Below are 1,326 nucleotides of genomic sequence, written 5' to 3'. Positions count from 1 at the left end.
TAGCTGGGTTTCAATGTCATCATCGTGAGCAACCACAAGGCCATTAACCAATCAATTCTGCTTTGATCCAAATGTCACCGCAGTCATAATCCCATTAGCCAATCACCGCAGCTCAGCAACGACACATGCACAGTTCAAGAAGTGTCAGGAAAAAAAAACAAAAAAAAACAAAAACAAAAACAAACAAACATCGCTGCAAATATTTGAATCAAATCTGTGCCTCCATTGGCTGTGGTTTCTCTCTGTGTGTGTGTGTGTGTGTGTGTGTGTTTATGCAAATGTTTCTGCTCAGGGCAGTAACTGTGTGTTTATTCAAATCAACCTTTTAATGTTGTGATCATTCATGGAAACGACTCCAGAGAACAGCCTGACGAACTGCACACCAGCTGGACCGCCGTGTGTGTGTGGAGGAGTGTGTGTGTGTGTGTGTGTGTGTGTGAGAACAGAGACCTAGCATTAATGAGATTTAGCTCAAATTTTCTCTGTGTGTGTGTGTGTTTGTGTGAGATCGACCGTTGATGTTTGAACTTCTTACCCGGGGTAGGCAGGGATGGCAGGCTGAGGCACCGCAGCACGTACGGCGCTGTACACGGGCCGACCTCTGCCACGGAGGTGAGCGCCGCGGAACGCCGCTGCCGCCGTCGTGGCCGCGGCCGCTGCTGACGGGTAGGGAAACCCTGGCACTGGATACGGGAGAGGAAGAGGAAGAGGAAGAGGAAGAAGAGAGGGGAGGAATTTGGCAGGAAAAGAGAGTTTTTTTTTTTGTTAATGCAAGAAGAAGAAGAAAAAGAGGATGAATTTAAACGAGCAGTGGAAACTTGGATGAACTAAGAAGCAGGAAGAGAAGGGAATAATCCAAATAAAGCCTTCAGGGTTTAATATCAGTAAAAGCACTGAAGAGGAAAAACACTGGGCGAGCGCTGCATTCAAGAGAATTTATGATTGGACGGAGACTGAAATGCAAAACAGGTCGGAGAGGAAGGATTTTTTTTTTTTTTTTTTTTTTATGTGTGCGGAGAAGATGGAGATGAGATGAGTTTTACCTGCGTACAGCTCTGGTCCGTACACAGCCCCCACCATGGGACTCAGTTTCCAACCTGCTGAAGGTCACACAGAGAGGGAGGGGAGGGAAGGGGGGGCAGGAATGGGAAAAAGGAGGAGGATGTCAGGATCTTGTCATAAATCACATCCATTCAGGTTAATGTACTGAGGTGGGTTCAAACACAAGCCACAATCTCCAGAGAAATACTGTTAAAAAAATGCATTAAAACAAGTGGAATTTTGCCCGTTGTCGCCCCCCCCCCTCCACTCACCCCCCTCCCCTCT

General features: G+C 47.1%; 1 protein-coding gene across 8 annotated transcripts in view; it reads right to left on the bottom strand.

Moving 5' to 3' along the window:
- Window positions 1–1,326, bottom strand: part of LOC103393382 (RNA binding protein fox-1 homolog 2-like) — a 42,755-nt gene that overhangs the window by 4,951 nt on the left and 36,478 nt on the right. For 7 of the 8 annotated variants that reach the window (XR_003052403.1, XR_003052402.1, XM_025064346.1 and 4 more), the window contains 2 exons: window positions 1,044–1,100; window positions 536–683 (listed from right to left, as the gene is read on the bottom strand). Coding sequence is in view for 6 of the 8 variants with exons in the window: in XM_025064346.1 (XP_024920114.1) it covers window positions 536–683; window positions 1,044–1,100 (205 nt within the window). In the remaining 2 variants the exon portion in view is untranslated. The remainder of the gene's footprint in view (window positions 1–535; window positions 684–1,043; window positions 1,101–1,326) is intronic. The other variant, XM_008330333.3, reaches the window with a different exon arrangement.

The sequence above is a fragment of the Cynoglossus semilaevis genome, chromosome 17 (assembly GCF_000523025.1).
Source record: "Cynoglossus semilaevis isolate Cse_v1.0 chromosome 17, Cse_v1.0, whole genome shotgun sequence".
NCBI lineage: Eukaryota > Metazoa > Chordata > Actinopteri > Pleuronectiformes > Cynoglossidae > Cynoglossus > Cynoglossus semilaevis.
The sequence above is the reverse complement of the archived record's forward strand: the minus strand, read 5'-3'. Positions and strand labels throughout refer to the sequence as shown.